The 15,351-nt window shown below is 37.9% G+C and overlaps 3 protein-coding genes, 1 long non-coding RNA gene and 1 pseudogene across 4 annotated transcripts in view; 3 read left to right on the plus strand and 2 right to left on the minus strand.

The window, feature by feature from the left end:
- Positions 1–700: 700 nt before the first annotated feature.
- On the plus strand, positions 701–1,377 carry LOC116019301. The gene is made up of 3 exons (XR_004098691.1): positions 701–836; positions 937–1,026; positions 1,265–1,377. It is a non-coding gene; the product is annotated as an uncharacterized LOC116019301 (long non-coding RNA).
- Positions 1,378–4,074: 2,697 nt separating this feature from the next.
- On the plus strand, positions 4,075–4,531 carry LOC116020545 (cyclin-dependent protein kinase inhibitor SMR6-like). Its single transcript, XM_031261016.1, has 2 exons — positions 4,075–4,368; positions 4,472–4,531. The coding sequence occupies exons 1-2, from the start codon at positions 4,075–4,077 to the stop codon at positions 4,529–4,531; spliced, it is 354 nt and encodes a 117-aa protein (XP_031116876.1).
- A 4,066-nt stretch (positions 4,532–8,597) lies between these two features.
- LOC116018736 lies at positions 8,598–9,411 on the minus strand (annotated as a pseudogene).
- A 796-nt stretch (positions 9,412–10,207) lies between these two features.
- LOC116020750 lies at positions 10,208–11,261 on the minus strand. Its single transcript, XM_031261269.1, has 2 exons — positions 10,744–11,261; positions 10,208–10,661 (listed from the first exon to the last, which is right to left on the minus strand). Exons 1-2 carry the CDS (start codon positions 11,122–11,124, stop codon positions 10,500–10,502), a joined length of 543 nt encoding a protein of 180 aa, XP_031117129.1. The 5' UTR covers positions 11,125–11,261; the 3' UTR covers positions 10,208–10,499.
- An 841-nt stretch (positions 11,262–12,102) lies between these two features.
- LOC116021146 overlaps positions 12,103–15,351 on the plus strand; it is a 4,936-nt gene continuing 1,687 nt past the window's right edge. Inside the window, exons 1-8 of the mRNA XM_031261757.1 lie at positions 12,103–13,147; positions 13,354–13,409; positions 13,495–13,577; positions 13,771–13,849; positions 14,069–14,179; positions 14,526–14,635; positions 14,887–14,970; positions 15,097–15,134. Of these exons, the coding sequence (XP_031117617.1) occupies positions 12,175–13,147; positions 13,354–13,409; positions 13,495–13,577; positions 13,771–13,849; positions 14,069–14,179; positions 14,526–14,635; positions 14,887–14,970; positions 15,097–15,134 (1,534 nt within the window). The 5' untranslated portion in view covers positions 12,103–12,174. The remainder of the gene's footprint in view (positions 13,148–13,353; positions 13,410–13,494; positions 13,578–13,770; positions 13,850–14,068; positions 14,180–14,525; positions 14,636–14,886; positions 14,971–15,096; positions 15,135–15,351) is intronic.

Genomic DNA, 15,351 nt, shown 5'->3' on the forward strand with positions numbered 1-15,351 from the left:
TAAATCACTTTTAAAAAAATCGTTTTTACTCGACCGACATATAAGTTTGAACCTTAAATTTAAAGACATATCATTACTCTTTCTTGCCTCTCAAAAGGGCGGAGGAAGTAAATTACACGATGTGTTTCAACTGGCTTAAATATAGGCTCTCGATCAAATGGTTGCATTGTACAATAATGCCATACACCATGCGGCCGCTAACAAAACAAAACTTATGAACTTATTTTGTATTGATTGACAAATTGAGATGTATCCTGAGCATGACTTGACCTAAAATATAATTAGCTTACATGCAATTATCAGTGACTATAAAATGATTAAAATCATTGAAGTAATTTGTTTATACTTGACCCGATATATATAATTAGTTTAAACGCAATTATATAATGCAAAATAAGTAGACGATTATAAGTATTAAGTCATTAAACAAATTAAAATGTTGTCCTTCTAACTCCTAATCTTGACTTCATATAAATTTACCATGTTTGTGAGTCTCGCATGGGACTACCCACAGTTGGCATATGGTCATGCTGACCATTCATATAAGAAACGGTGCCGTTTAGCTTAAACTCTGGCCGGCCTTGTGGGCTTTAAGCAAGTGTTAATGGGCTTGTTAGTCGCATTAGTTAGCCCATACTATTTCTATGGTTATCCAGAGCCCAGAGGCGTCGATTTCTGGCGCGCGGCCGTTTCAGAAATCTGCAGCAATGCCGCTTGCTCTGCTCAAGTCCCGCTTGCTCGAATTGTTCACCGGTTTACCTGAATTACACCGGTGAACGTCCGATCTCGTCCTCCTGCAGAAATCTGCAGCGATGCCGAAGCATTACAGGCATGCGGTAAGTTGAACCTCTGCAAGTCTTCTGTTTTATGTTTCGTAAAAAACTAACCGCTGTGATCGCCTCCGATTCAGCCATTATATCGTTTGTTACGTTTCAGGGGAAGAAAATGTAAGGAAAATCCGCCAGATACATAACTAGGTCACAAGCAGTTAATTAAGTCTCTCCAGATCAGTATATCCATGTTCAGGTTATCATATATCACTTTGTTCTCAGTTCAATTTTGTCGATTTTATTTTCTTATTTACTTTATACTTTTGTTGTATATAATTTCCTTCTGTTTGACTACCGTAAAAAGTATAATTAGGCATCGACCTCAATGTTTTTGATTAATTAGGCTCTGTTACTTATAAGGTTCTTATTGGTTAAATTTCAAGTGTTTGAGCGCTTGATGCTATTGACACTTCTATTGATTTATTTGTTTACAGGAAACTATGCATCCTCAAAGCCGAAGATCAAGGGAAATCATCAGACATATCATATCACACGATAGATAATAGGTACCCTAAATTCATTGAAGCATTGAGGGATTTGGATGATTGTCTGAACAGTGTGTATGACATACATACACTGTATGAATTTGTACTACTATATAAGGAAACTTTCTGTCTTTGTTGCATTTTAAGTTGTTGGATTTCCAGCCATTTTCTCATCCTAAAACATACTGTCTAAATTTGTACTATATATAGCTGTGCATGCATCTTCTAATGACTAGTTTCTTGCTAAAATGTGCTGCATGATTAATTTAATTCTTTTAGATTTTCTGTTCACCTGGCTTTTCCCTCTACTTGAAAACATTCATTCTTTTCGGATTTATGGTCTGGTTCCTACAGAGTCTCTGCTATTTGTCATCCCTGCATTTGGTGGTGTTGTCTCATGGGAGGGAGAGGGAGATGTTCAACCGCAGTGGGTTTATATATAGTTCGTAATGGACCATTGTATATTGCCTATCTTGTGTAAACCAATGTTGGGTTTGATTATATAAAGAACAGTAAATGAGACAAAGGGGGTTGCAGGCAGGGGGCTGGGAAAGAGGATTACTTGTTCTTTTAGCAAACTATTCTTTGTTTGTGCTACTGATCCCTTCAGTCTGGTCTTGATAGAGTTGGAAACTTTAGAAATTGATGGATTTAATTAACCCGGTAGCCCGAATCAATAAACCCGATAAGATTATAGGGGATATGACAAGTAACGGATCAAGGTGTACCTCGGAGGTATTTTGTATATTGAATAATGGATAAAGCTATTACAAGATTGGTAATAACAAGATAATAATGTTGTTAGGACAAAGTATGACAAAGTATGAAGAAGATGTCTTAATAGGACAATGTTACATGTTTTTATACTAATTCCTAGGCCCAACTGCTCGGAGAGAACCACTCTAACGGCCTAGGACCGAGTCTTGCGCCGAGAAGACCGCGTCAAGTCGGGACCCCGAGTCCGGGGCTTGGCCAAGACGACCCCGAGGTCGACTCATGGGCCAGGGTTGCCCTTGAGTCGACCCCGAGGGGTCAAGTCATGGGCCGGGGTCGGCCAAGTCGACCCCGAGGGGTCAACTTGGGCCCAATACGGCCCAGTCGTGTGGGCCCGGGTTGGCCCCCTATTTCCGCTCCGGGATTGACCCGTGGTAGACCCGGGTAGTATTTATCCAATCAGAAATATAGAATTAATATTGTTACTAACTTCCAAATATCCTTAACACTTAACAGGGTTCCTCCTTGGCACTTGTCACTTGTCACCTTGTTGACAATGAAGCGGAAGGCTATGTCCCTGAATATGCTGAGACCATCAAGCGGCTATAGGCAACTGCAAGAAAAGAAGTCCCTCCCAATGCAAGGTGTACGTCGGCATAGAGGATTTGGATGATCATCAGATTTCTCTATTGAAGCTGCTCAGAAAAAGCAAAAGGTACTTTTCCAGATTTTTTAAATTGAGATTCTAAGCCAATTTGGTATTATCCTGATATCCATGTTTAATAATGGTGAGAAACATTAAGACATAGCTGTGATATTAAAAGGATTAATAAGCCTCAAATTAGGAAAAAAAAAACATATAAGCCAACAACAGGTGTAGAACTAACTAATTGGTGCAGTCTTCTAAGGTTTTACATGATGATCCCTATATTCGTGCGCCCGAACTCAACACTAACCGTTAGTGAGGAAAATAAAAGAAAGACAAAGAGAGCTAAGAAAGCAAATAGAACTTGAGAGCTCAAGATGATTTCATTCTCCTCTTCCCAAAGACTATATACAGTGACATTCTCAATGACTTTGAGAAAGTTATTATTGTAACCATATAATTTAAAAATTTTAAATGTCTCAACCAAACATTTTATTATTAATTCTTCTCCCAAAAAATTATTAATAAGCCTATAAGGCCATAACCCAATAAAAGGGCGATCATTTTGTATAAGTAGGTGTGCATAGATTACTCTTAATGAGCTCATAACTTAACAAAAGGCGGTCATTTTGTATAAATTAATCAACCATACTAAAGATGGTGAGCTTATATGAGTACATTAATTACTCAATGAATTCAGTTACTTAAGTGGTGAATTGAAGAAATACCAAGCTGATAATGCATACATTGTTTAATTTCATGATCTGAATAATAATAATAGTCTCTTTGAGATTCTGCGCAACCCACCATTTGAAGCTGTGTTGCAACGATGCCCGACATGTTGCTATAGGCCAACCCAATGTTTTGCGTCATATAATTCAGATGGGCTCCGCATACTGAAAACGAGGGATCAAAAAAGCAGGGTAAAATAAAAAAATTTAGGCGGGAAAGCTAGCCGTTAATACACAAACACCAAAATCTGGCGCCAAAATCCCAATTCCCCCTGGGTTTCAGCTGCCCTCCTGCCCAATATTTTCACGGGCAGTCCTTTTTTCCCTCAAAAATCTTTCCCAATTAGTATTTCGCATTCCTGTCAATTCCCTCCCTTTTTTGGTAACTCCATGTATTTTATAGCGCCACCAAGAAAATATATAAGAGAGCAGATATATCGCCACTAGTAGTCCTAGTCAAGCTCAAAAAATATGCAGCGGTGAATAAAATTTCATCAGAACAAATACATTAAGTCCATGTTCCCTCCCTTTCTCTTTCTTCATTCTGACTCCATTTTTGCATTCCTTTTGCCCCAAAAAACCCATCTTTTCTCTCACCCTTTGCTCCCCAGAATTCTTCTTTCCTTTCCTCCTCCCCATTCAAAAAGTTCATCCTTTTAACATCCTAAATGGGGTTTTCCAAGAAGCTTCAAGTAGACGGCGGCAAGGAATCGGAGGGGAAGAAATGGGTTTTCGCCGAAATCGCGATTTGTGCTCCTCTCACCTCCATATCTACGAAGCCCAAGGAGGGAAACGCTTACCATTCCGACGAAGACCGCGGCTCCACGACGCCGACGTCCAGGGATTCCAGGATACCGGAGAGGCTGCCCTGCCCGCCGGCGCCGAGGAAACGCCGCCCGGCGTCGTCCTCTTGCCGGTACAACGGTGCCCGGGAGTTCTTTGATCCGCCGGACCTCGAATCCGTATTCATACGCCACGTGGAGCGAGCCAATTGATTAGCAGAGTGATGAGTGTAGCTCCAGTCCCAGGCTCTTATGTTCTGTTCTTCTTCGCTTCATTTCTCAGATTGTAGCATTTGAGCTTAAGCTTTCAGATTATGTAATATACAACACCCTACCCAAGTAGTTTAGTATTTTACTCCTTTTAAGAAAAAAACATTATCAAAATTTCTCTAAGATTTATTTGTTAGCTTATTTATTTTTAATTTCAATCTTTTCATCATTATTATTACTATTATTATTATTGATAAAATGAAAGGGTAGTAAATCTTTTTCTTGGCTGGAAAATGATGCTGCAGCTTCTCACTCTGAAATCTTAAAGTGATCAATTCTTAACCCTTTCTGGGGCCCACCACCTATTATTTCAAAATTATGCTTTGAAAATGCATACCCTGTCTCCAGAGAATCCTATGTAGGGGTTCAACAATTCTTCCATTCACATTCACATCCAAATCATGCATTCATCTATCATAAATTCTTCAACTCAAATCAGTCAAACATTATAAATAAAGCAACAGAATTCAAAAGAAATTTACTAAAAAAACTCAACATTAAAGTTATATTTAATAGATTAATTTAATAGTGCAAGCGAAATGTATTATTTGGTCAAAGTTTAATTTGACTTCAATAAAATTTGAACTTGAACTAAAATAGTAAGTAATCAAACTACATGTGAGTCATATATATATTATTCAAATTCAAACCACTATAACTATTTCGAGCTTGAACTCAAAATAACTTAAGTTCAAGTTCGGTTTGGCTCATTTGCATGCCTAAATTGATTCGAAGTGGATTAAGTTAACAAGTTAAATGAGTTTCTTTGATTTTAGCGACCGCTACTCGAATGTGTAGTTTGGGTGAAATCCGCCTTATAACTCTAGTCAACAAACCAGTTTAGATTATTCATAACTAACCGGTTCAAATAAAAAATGTTAATAACCAACTCTCCGAGTCAAACTTGAAATTTTATAATTTTCTAGCCAACTATCTAATCTAACTTAATTGAGATTGGCCAATTAAAAGGGTTTCTTTACTTATTTGCAAAACTTAGTAATATATTGGGAAGCAGGAAAGATATATTGTGCATGATCAAGAAGCTAAAGGGAGTTCTTTAACATAAAGAAATTAAAGAAAAGCCACCTTGGGATCACACTAGTGTTAAACAAAGCAAATTAAAATTGAAGCATTTGACAAAAGTGGGTATGGTGTATGCTTGCTTTATAAGATTCTTGTTAGTGTTTAGGATTGACTTCAAAAAGAGTTTTGAAGAACTAACAGTGAAGTTGAATTGAACAGAGAGAGAGAGAGGGGTTAAGAATGTTGTCTTCATCGGATTCTCCAAGGATAAGTTTCAATTTGGTTGCCCTCTGGGGAGCAACGCATGCAGCCAAAACAATATAAATCCATTTTTGATTTGCTCTTATTTCCAGTTCTTCCCCCTTTCACCCTCACGCAACATGACAAACCCATTCAAATCAAATCTATTATTGCCCTTTGCATATATACATACATTGATGGTTTCAATTCTATACTTTTTTTTTTTGAAAGGATAATTCAAAAACTAATACTGAGATTTAGTATCAGTCGTGCACATATAATTTAACTCTTATTCAAAAAAATTTGACCCAAAACTTTTTAAGATGATGTATAGAAGCTTTCAAAAAAAAAAGATGATGTATAGAATCGATTTACTAACCTTATAATTACATTAACAGTTCACTTATTATTTGTTTCAAACTGTTAGGTATGATTACTATTTTTTTGTTTAAAAAGGAAAAAAGGTTGTAATCAATATTCATATGCATTGTGAAATTAATTTTGATACTAATTGACCAGTGACACGGTTATTTAGATTTGTTTTCTGAAAATGTACACATTTTAATTATTATTTTTTTATATTAATAAATAGACTCATACACGTGTAACCATAAACCACACATAAAAATAAATTGTCTTAAAAAAACTTTATATGATAGACTTATCAAAAAAAAATATTAACAAAAATCAAATATATTCTAATTTTAATTTATATTTTGAAACGTAATTATAATGTATAAAAATTAATGAAATAAACAAATTTAAATTTGAGCCGTCCATTTGTGTTGTCATACTCACATATAAGGATTCTATTAAAATGACAAATAATGGCCATTTCTAACCTCTTGCAAGTTGCAAATCTTGACTTGGCTACATCAAACATGAAAGACTTCTGCTGCATCTTTATCCTTATCCTTGGACGACAGCCTTTTTTCTTCAACACGTTTCTACCTCCATGATTTGTTTGCGTGTGGGAGCAACCTTAACCAATCATTAAATTTTTTTTCTTGTTAAAGTAGTGAATTCCTTCCATTATTATAGTGAGATCAATCAAGATTAGGCCTATATAAACTAATCAACTTGCGTTGGAATGTTTCGTAGCAGAATCAATGATTTCAAGTTGTTATATAGTATTATAGATAAGGTTTTTTTTTTTTGGATGCTCATTGACTAGGAAAACACACATAGACTCAGTGTTATGAGTTCGACTGAAAATGTGTTTGGCAAGCTAAACGAATGACTTCAAGTAGTTATTGTATAGTATTATAAGTAAGTTTGTGGGTATATGTTGGATCTTTTCTATACCAGAAAAATAGAAAAAAGTGAGCCTGCTCGGGAAGATCGTCTCGACCTGAATTAGTCGGGAGAGTTCCCCTGTAATGATACACCACAACGACCTCTAGTTAGCTTGATTATCACCTTTATGTCGATAACGTTGAGCTAACTGGTTGGTAAAGATCAAGAATGATCTTTCTCGGTGACTTATATGGGTGTTGAGCTCTCGCACGGGATGAAGATGGAGGTATATTCAAGAAATATTCCCTATCAACTATAAAATTCTATAAACTTTAGTATAATTATGTCCACAACATCAACAAATAGGAACTCTCTAAACTTTGTAAGATTGGTTGATACTTATATTGACCTTGATAAATTGTTATCTCCTAGGTGCAAAAGTTAGCTTCCTTATGGATGTGACAGATGTTATATATCCAATTTCTGATTAAAACCTCTCTTATAGGTTAGATTTAAACGAAAATGATACAACTCATAGAATATTAACATGTCTTCAACTCCAATCCCCTTAAGAATAACATTTAGTAAAATAATATTCTGATGTAGGTACACATATGCACATATTATGTGATTATTCTTTGCTTTGAAAAATTTGACAATATATATGATATTAGATGTCAGCATCATCATCAGTAGAATAAGGAGGTGTTTGAAATGGAAGAAGAATCCAATGTATGGGCTTCAATGCTACAAGGAATCTAAACAGGGATAATCAGATTCCTATTCCTATTCCGATTCATGAATCGTGGACAGTCATCTCCTCTCCTGTACAGTGTACCGCCACTGTTATTACCAATGCCCATGTTTCAATTTTAAGGTTCCACGCGGTTTCTGCCCCCGGTCAGGCCTCACCAACTAAAAGACAATATATGTCCTGCCCGAACTGCCCGATTATCTTCTTTTGGCGGGAACGCGAGCCGGAAAACTTTCCTCATTCGCGCCAAATGAGATATCGCCCGCGAAATGCGGTGCTGATTCGAGACTGCAATCTTTCCCTTATTGTGTTTGGGCCCAATTTGTGGGTAAGGGCATTGGTGGACCGTTTGCTTGTGGGCCCTGTCTAAGAGATATTGGCCCACTTTTAACATGGGTACGCATTTAATGAGGCCCAATGTTTGCTGGGCTTAAAATTAACGTGGATTCAGACACTAGGCCAGTAAGGTTCAAGGCCCAATTTAGTTTTACGGGCAAATTATCATGTGGACCATAATAAGAAGTGCATTATCATGCACTGAATGTATATCATATAAAATAATGTAATTTTAGTACTCAAATAATGTATTTTTCTCTAAATATAATGTACATTTTTAATATATTAAAAGTACATTATAGTATTGAATGTGCATTATTTCATAATACAATCCACAAAATAATGATTGAGTTTTACATCGGCCAAAATTCCTTTAAAGATTTCTACCAAAAATTACTCCAAAAGAGGTGACCGAGTATAGAGAAAATAACTCTCATAAATCACAAATTGAAATTCTTTCCTAGTACAATTTGTCTTTTCTATATGATTTGCAAATTATTATACAATAATTTGATTTACTTTGTACATATCCTTAAATAGTGGCGGCAAATTTTTTCTCGTCACAAAAAAAAAAAAAAAACTTATTTCAATTCACAAAAGAGACCTAGCTTCTATTCCTTATCTAAAGATCTAAAATTTGCACAAAACCATCACTTAAAAGGGAGACAGCATGTATGCCCCAAACAGCCAAACTTGTCTTTTGCCTCCTTGTCAAAGGGATCATCACCTATGTACAGGTAGATGCATGCCCTAAACAGTAGCTTGCTTTCCACTGTGCTCATAACATCACCCATTACTGCATTTACCACAGACATAAGACATCAAGTTTATTTACATCTTATGCTTTTCACTAGGAAAAGGTTTTGGTTAAATCCAATTCACAAGGTATACAAATATTCAATGATGAAAGTGGTTAACCAAATATTTGATAGAAAGGAATGTAGAGGACAGGTATATTTGTGGTTTAGTTTTACCTTTTATCTGCAGAACATATCCCAGAAGCCTTCAGATCTCAATCACAGAGCACTCTCAGCTTGTCATCAGAAGCTTCTGCCATTGTTGTAATTCAAAAAGACAATATTATAGTTTTCAAAATTAGAGGACTCAAGAATATATGTTTTGTATGTATACAAAGATGACTACTGTTTTGTGTCTTTCCTCCTGTGAGTTTCTTGATGGCAGCTCCTAGACCCTTGTCAAAATTTGGTAAGGCTAGAGAATACAATTACCAATCTCACCATCATTCCCAAATCACTATCTATGACCACTTGATACACTTCCTTTGTAGGCTTTTCTGGAGCTTTCCCTACTTTTGACCACAATAGATCTTTCAGTGAGATAAGTCCATCTGTCATGAATTTTACACAACACATTCCAAGGACCTAAAATGGCTGATAGTAATGTAAATTGCTATTAATCACCTAGTGGGCTATCATCTTGAATATAAAATCACTTGCATAATATGCAAACAAAAGTTACAATGTTACCCTGCATCTGAAAGAGATAATCGGTATGGCCAGAAGTGTGCATACCTGGCCTTTCACCTGAGGTTCTGATATGCCTCTTCCATACCGGAATTGCACCTTAAACGTTCCCCCAAAAATCAGCTAATGCTTTACACATTCAAGCTGCTTCTGGTTATTTGCAAAAGTATGAAACTTGGGCAGACCAGTATCCTTAGTTCAACTCAAGAAGAAAAAACTGCCATACAAGGAAAGTAACTAAATAACCTAAATTCCAAGTGCCTGATATTTTCTTTAAGAATGAAAAGAAAAAGAATCATCAAGTCTGAACCGGAGCAATCTTGTTCAACTTGATGCCATGAAAGAAGCTGTTATTACCAAAACAACAATTTCAAACTCAGTCTCATACTCTCATGCACAAGGACAATTGTTAAAGATGATCACAGGCACCAGAGACATTGCATTCTTGATCGAAGCTTAAGACCAAGGCTATTAGCAAAGTGATAAAAGAGGTGCATATAGGTAAGGATGCCAGAAAGGCGGAAAATAGATTATTAACCTCGAAAGAAAATGCTACTTAAATCTACTTGCTCATTACCATCATATTCAAAGCTGTCTCCCAGAAGAAAAAACAAGTAGCAGACATCAATACTATTGAAAGAAAACTTGTGTAGAAACAATCCAAAGCCAAGACATAGAACAACCAAACAAACACCAAATGTTTGCAATTCATTCAACAAATAACCATTTAGTCTACATCAGCCTTGAAACATACATCTAAATTGACTCGGTTTGGCAAGCAACAAGCTGTTAATACTTGATAAATCTAGCTATGAGTCTAAAGTAGAAACTAATTTACAAGCTAGCAACACAAAATGGACAAGGCAGGATCTTGCCACAGTTAGAACAATATTGATACAGATTGAACAAGGTTGCAATACTTTGTTTTTATCACCAAGAGCTCCACTAGATGTGCATAGTAAATGAGCTCACTCTTCGCATAGTGAAGTGATGAGCTCGCGCGGTGATTTTGCCCAAATCGGAAGGTCTATGAATGATTTCTTAAGCCTTTCTTCTTGAGCACTGCACAAGGCTTCAGCAACATCGCATAAATTTGATATGTCGCAAATTATGGCTTCCTGAATTTCAGCCTATCCAAAACCAAATCGAGTGTAAGCACTTCAAATACAACTAAAAAACACGCCAAATTTTAGCAGCAGAAGGTTGTTGTACCTGAGAAAGGAGCTCGTCTATAAGTTGCCGGGATGAGTTACCCGGCGGCGCGGAGGTACTGGCGGCATGGTCCGAAGACGGTGTAGGAAGCTCTGGATGCGTCTGTTGCTGGATGGAGGCTTTCTCTTGCATCGCCTTCAAGGTGTTCGACAAATGTTCCCACTGGCGGATCTCTCTTTGATATTTCTGTTTGAGTTTGACGAGCGCGGTCCTCTTCCGTTCCCGGCGGTTGCTCTCCTCCGCCGTGGGATCAGGAAGCGGTGGATGCGAGGAGGAGGATGTGGTAGGGGGGTCGAGGCGGGGGCGCTTCTTGCGTTTGTAGACGAAGCCATCGTCGTTGACGAGCTCCCATTCGTCGTCTGCCCAATCTAAACCCGCCATGGGCTTCGACGAGCGGGAAAATGATTAAAGTAAAGAAAAGGCTCAATTTGAGGAAAATTTGAAATGGACCGCGATCTTAACGGCGCGCGGGGAAGGCATCAATTTTCAGTTCACCGGACCGGACAAGTTCAACAAAGGCGTCACGGACGATATTATTTATTTATTTATTTTTCTTTTTACAAATCAAAACTCCATATTCGAACAACTCTGGTATAAAAAATAATAATCTGGCAAGCACTTTATTCATTGAGTCAGTCCATTGTTAACAGAAATTAATTTGAATATGATACGAGTTAAAAAAAGTCTAATAAAGTTAAAGTCTGCTTAAAAAATCTCGTAGTATGACAAAAAAAAAAATTCAAATGAAATATATAATTGGATTACAAAACAAATCTTTTTTTAATAAAATGTAATTGAGTGTCAACTAAAATAAAGTTGTGTAATCAAACTAATTAGTCAATCGTCATGTAACTCATTTAATTGATAGTTTATAAATACTGAGTCTATGTTATTTTGATGCATCATTTTATCTATTGTATAGTGAGGGAGTGTAGTCACACATGTTTAAATTCCTAACAATAATCGTTCCAACACATAGAGTTCATGATAGACCTCCTCAATTGTGTATCACTTATTTTTTTTATTACAAAATTGGCTTATTCGATGAGATTTATTAATGTTTTTGATAGATTATGTTGACCAAATTAGTAATTATCTTAGTCATATAAAATTAGTAAAATCATTTTTTTAAAAATTCAATCACTCAATTCCCATTTTTGTACATTGCACTCGACTATCTCTCCCCACCCCCCTCCCCCCCCCTCATAATCATTATATGCAACATTGAGCATATTTTTTAGGTAATTTATGAGAAAACTGGCAATTCCAAAAATAAACGGGGTCAATTTCTGAAGATCAAAACATCAGGGATGGTTTTTAATTAAATCCAAATCCAATCCCAATATATATATAGGGAAAACGTCGCAGAGACCTGAGCGGAGCAACGACGCGCCACCAGAGCAGACGGGAAGTGTTCGACCAAATGCTTCAATGGCGAAATCGGCGCAACTCTCCAAAGTATCGCTCGCCTTCCTCCGCTTCACGAGCACAGCTTCTTTCGCGAGGCCACGCTCCATCGCCGTTCCCTCAAAGCTTAAGCTAAAGCTTTTCTCAACGACCTCAACTTCATATCCACTCCAATATGAGATGATCGTATCTCGCCCAGTCGAGCCCCCGCGGCACCATGGTCGCCGCCGTAGCCTACGGAGCCCCATCGCAAATTCCAAACCCACCGAGTCTCCGGAACCGGACTCGGAACTCGGATTCGATGATTGGGTCGAAAGGAAATTAAGCTCAACTCCGTCTTCTTCGCAAAGGCCAGATGACCGGACCAATGATACTGATACAGGAATGGACAAGGCTAAAAGGAAGTATTACAATAAGAGGAGGAAAAGAATGTTTGGTTCGGATTCGGAAGACGAGGGTAACCGCCGGGATGGAAGTGATTTTGTGGAACTGAAACAAGAAGTTGTGGAGCTACGTACGTTGCATAAGAAAGAGGAGGAATTGCATTTCTATGATGCATTTGCGTATCCTTGGGAGAAGGACAAGCATTATAAGATGGTTTATCAATTGGAGAAGAAGTACTTTCCTGATCAGTGTTTCGATAAGGCTTTTCTCGAGCCTGGTCAGTCCAATGAGAGTAAACCGAAGGGGAAAAGGAAAATTGGCAAAAGCGAAGATCGTAAAGGAGAAGCTGCAGATCGCGGGGAAGATACAGGATTGGTGTTTTTTGAGACTGAAGAGAAGACTGAGAATAGAGAGAGTGATAATAAGGATGAGAAAGTGGACGTTTCAGAGAAGAAAGTTGAGGAATTCTTCAAGTGTTTGAAGAAAGTTCCAAATGACAGCGACAGAGTTGGTGTTTCCAGTGCCGAGCCATTCTTTTCTTCAAGGAATACAGGGCTTCCTCCCAAATGGGATAGCCCTGCTGGGACTGTGGTTTTAGTGAACAAACCAAAAGGTATGTTTGGTAGTTTGGTATGTTTTTTCATGGAATTATTATGACTGTTTTGCTAGCCATTGCCTAACATAAAATGATAAAATTACTATGCAAGTGCCAGATTACATTCCACATTTAAATAGCAGTAGGTAGATAATAGAGATGGTGTGAATTTCTCTGAAAATGTTAACTGATGTCCTTGGTTGTCCTATAAATATCATCCCCAGGTTGGACTTCATTTACAGTTTGTGGAAAGTTGCGCCGCCTAACCAAAGTGAAAAAGGTCATTCTCCTTTTATTGATGAAAGTGGTAAACTTTCTAGATTGGCATGTTCTTCTTTATATGCTCTTAAATATACCTCTTGCAGGTAGGCCATGCTGGGACTCTTGATCCGATGGCCACTGGTTTATTGATTGTATGTGTTGGTAAAGCGACAAAGCTGGTTGATAGGTCAGTCAATATGTGTCTTATGTTCATCTAGTCCTAAGAAGTTCATATTTTGGAACTTCAGATGAAAGTTTTTAGTACTCCGTACTTTGTTTTACTCCAGTGGATTCATGTGACTAGATTAGCAAATCATTGCCCTCATCTCAGTGAATTGTTAAGGCCAAATTCCATTCAAAGTCTTAATTTTTCTTGGCAGATACCAGGGTATGATTAAGGGTTATAGTGGAGTTTTCCGACTAGGAGAAGCCACCTCTACATGGGATGCGGATTCCCCGGTGAGTTATTATTACATTTTGCCATATGTCTATGCTGGACTTGGATATCTGTTCAATGGCTAAAATAATGACTATTAGTTGCTAAACATCAGCACTATGTGTTTAAATTCTTGAAACATACAAATGAACTGGCATTTTTTTGGTTGACTTGTAAAGTTTAGAGGTGCTGAGTGTTCTACATGAAAGAGGTCATAGTTGGAAACATTTCGATTTATATAGGTTATTCAACGTGAACCATGGGAGCACATCAAGAATGAGGATCTAAGAAAAGCTGCTGCATCCCTTTCTGGAGAGATATGGCAAGTCCCTCCAATGTTCTCTGCCATCAAAGTAAGTTCAATTATCATTCTTTTGATCACATTGCAGATCAAATTCTGGAGATTTTTATTGCTTACACTGCAAACGCTTATCAGATATCTAGGTTCTATTATCAAGAATATTATTCAATTCTGGTCAGATACTGTGCACTGAGTTTAGCCTTTATTATGGGTGTGTTTGGTTCATGGGGTTAGACACAAGGAATGGGAATGAAAGTCATACACATTGTTTGGTTGACAACTTGTATCTACCCCTATCTCTGCTAATCCTTTTGGATGGCAAAGGTTTGAATAGTTTACATAGACAAGCTACAGTTCTCATAACCTGATTACTTTCATATTTCTTTGCCATGTGACAGGTTGGTGGTGAAAAGATGTATGAGAAAGCAAGAAGAGGTGAAAGCATTGAACTTTCACCAAGAAGGATTTCAATATTCCAGTTTGACGTTGAACGTAGTTTAGAGGACAGGTTGTCAATGGTTTGACTTTTATGCAGCTTTTAACTGTGCTTCATAATACTGCTCTTCCTACTCGTGCTCTTATATTTATGGCATGATTCTTTCCCCTCAATAGTTTACTACACTATCTTTACAGATCATGGAAATGGGGAATTTTCTTTCAGTTGCTAGTTGCTACACTTCCATTTGTCTAACATAATTCATAATTCTGTTTGAAATGAAATCCACATACATTATTTGAAATCACCTTATTGCATTGCAGACAAAACGTGATTTTCCGGGTAATATGCTCAAAAGGAACCTATATTCGATCGCTCTGTGCAGATTTTGGGAAGGCTCTGGGCAGGTAGCATATGTGAAAATGACTTTTTGCTCTACTGCTCTAAAATAAGAAACCATAGAACTATTTGAGCTACTTTGTTTCATTTTTCTATTGTGATCTGATGTAATGTTGGGCTATGTTTTCTTGCAGTTGTGCTCACTTGTCAGCCTTACGAAGAGATTCAATTGGTAAGATTCTTTTCATTGAATCATTGGTTCTCGCTTGTCTCATACAACTGACCTATATTTAGATATGATCCCCCCCCCCCCCCCCCCCCCCCCCCCCCCCCCCCCCCCCCCCCCCCCCCCCCCCCCCCCCCCCCCCCCCCCCCCCCCCCCCCCCCCCCCCCCCCCCCCCCCCCCCCCCCCCCCCCCCCCCCCCCCCCCCCCCCCCCCCCCCCCCCCC

This window comes from Ipomoea triloba, chromosome 5, assembly GCF_003576645.1.
Source record: "Ipomoea triloba cultivar NCNSP0323 chromosome 5, ASM357664v1".
Taxonomy (NCBI): Eukaryota; Viridiplantae; Streptophyta; class Magnoliopsida; order Solanales; family Convolvulaceae; genus Ipomoea; species Ipomoea triloba.

What these genes read in the sequence shown, in the direction of transcription:
- LOC116020545 (XM_031261016.1), top strand. Translation starts at nt 4,075, where the DNA reads ATGGGGTTTTCCAAGAAGCTTCAAGTAGACGGCGGCAAGGAATCGGAG. An exon ending in ATCCGCCGGACCTCGAATCC is followed by an intron (nt 4,369 to 4,471) that starts GTATTCATACGC and finishes TTCATTTCTCAG; the next exon opens with ATTGTAGCATTTGAGCTTAA.
- LOC116020750 (XM_031261269.1), bottom strand. Translation starts at nt 11,124, where the DNA reads ATGGCGGGTTTAGATTGGGCAGACGACGAATGGGAGCTCGTCAACGAC. An exon ending in TAGACGAGCTCCTTTCTCAG is followed by an intron (nt 10,662 to 10,743) that starts GTACAACAACCT and finishes GGTTTTGGATAG; the next exon opens with GCTGAAATTCAGGAAGCCAT.